Here is a 941-nt window from a genome sequence, read left to right on the forward strand (position 1 = left end):
GCCTACTGGAAAAAAAATTCAACCTGTAATCACATCTCCACAATAATATACACCAATTAAAAAAAAAAAGGAAAAGAGGATGAATTTACACAAACACACCAGCCTTTCAGCAAAGCAACCAAAACCCCAACACCAGACACGTACACATCATAGTTGGCGTCGTCACTCTCTTGGTAGAGTTCGAGTTCCTGAATGGTCGCGTCAATCTCTGCCGTGTTGGTCTCCAGCTGGCGCAGGAGAGTCTCTCGTTGCAGCTGTAGGAACGGCAGGTTGAAGAACTTGTGCAGCAGCTTCAGACCAAAGCCATTGCGCATGGATGACTCTGTGTACCGGACGTCAGCTGCGCCTTCGGGTCTGTAAGTAAGAGGCTTAAAATATCGATATCTTATTCATATATCTTAGATTAAAGTTTTTGAGGAGTTGGTTCTAAACCACTGTCCATAAGCAGCATGGCTAAGTGGGGTAAAATCTATAGCTATTGCTTAAAATATTGATATCTTATTCACATATCTTGAATTAAATTTTTTGAGCAGCTGGTTCTATGCCACTGTCCTTAGTTAGGAGACTGTCCATAAGCAGCATGGCTAAGTGGGGTAAAATCTATAGATATTCATTTATGATAAAAAAAGATCCAACTTTCCTTTCAACTGGGGTATTGTGTGAATTTTACAGTGCTATCTCTATTGCTATTGAATCATATACATTGTGTACCACTATATGATGAAAAATAACTGGAAAAACATCAACAATATTTAAAGAAAACAACCTCCAAGGTTTTTTAAAATTTGCTTTACTTTATTCAGAATTTTTATTTTTCTATAAAAAAAGTATTTTGAGGGAAAAGGGGAGCAAAATTCAAAAACCCTGACATAGATTTCTGTTAATTTCTATAAGCTTTCTGATGGTATAAACAAAATCTAAATTGGTCAATGATTTTTAGC

At 36.8% G+C, this 941-nt stretch overlaps 1 protein-coding gene across 1 annotated transcript in view; it reads right to left on the reverse strand.

Annotated features, from left to right (window-relative positions):
• Positions 1–941, reverse strand: part of LOC119594531 (rab-like protein 6) — a gene marked incomplete at its 3' end in the record, with an annotated part of 15,208 nt that overhangs the window by 4,027 nt on the left and 10,240 nt on the right. Inside the window, 1 exon segment of the mRNA XM_037943562.1 lies at positions 145–354. Coding sequence (XP_037799490.1) covers positions 145–354 — 210 coding nt within the window.

Source organism: Penaeus monodon, chromosome 34, assembly GCF_015228065.2.
Source record: "Penaeus monodon isolate SGIC_2016 chromosome 34, NSTDA_Pmon_1, whole genome shotgun sequence".
Lineage (NCBI taxonomy): Eukaryota > Metazoa > Arthropoda > Malacostraca > Decapoda > Penaeidae > Penaeus > Penaeus monodon.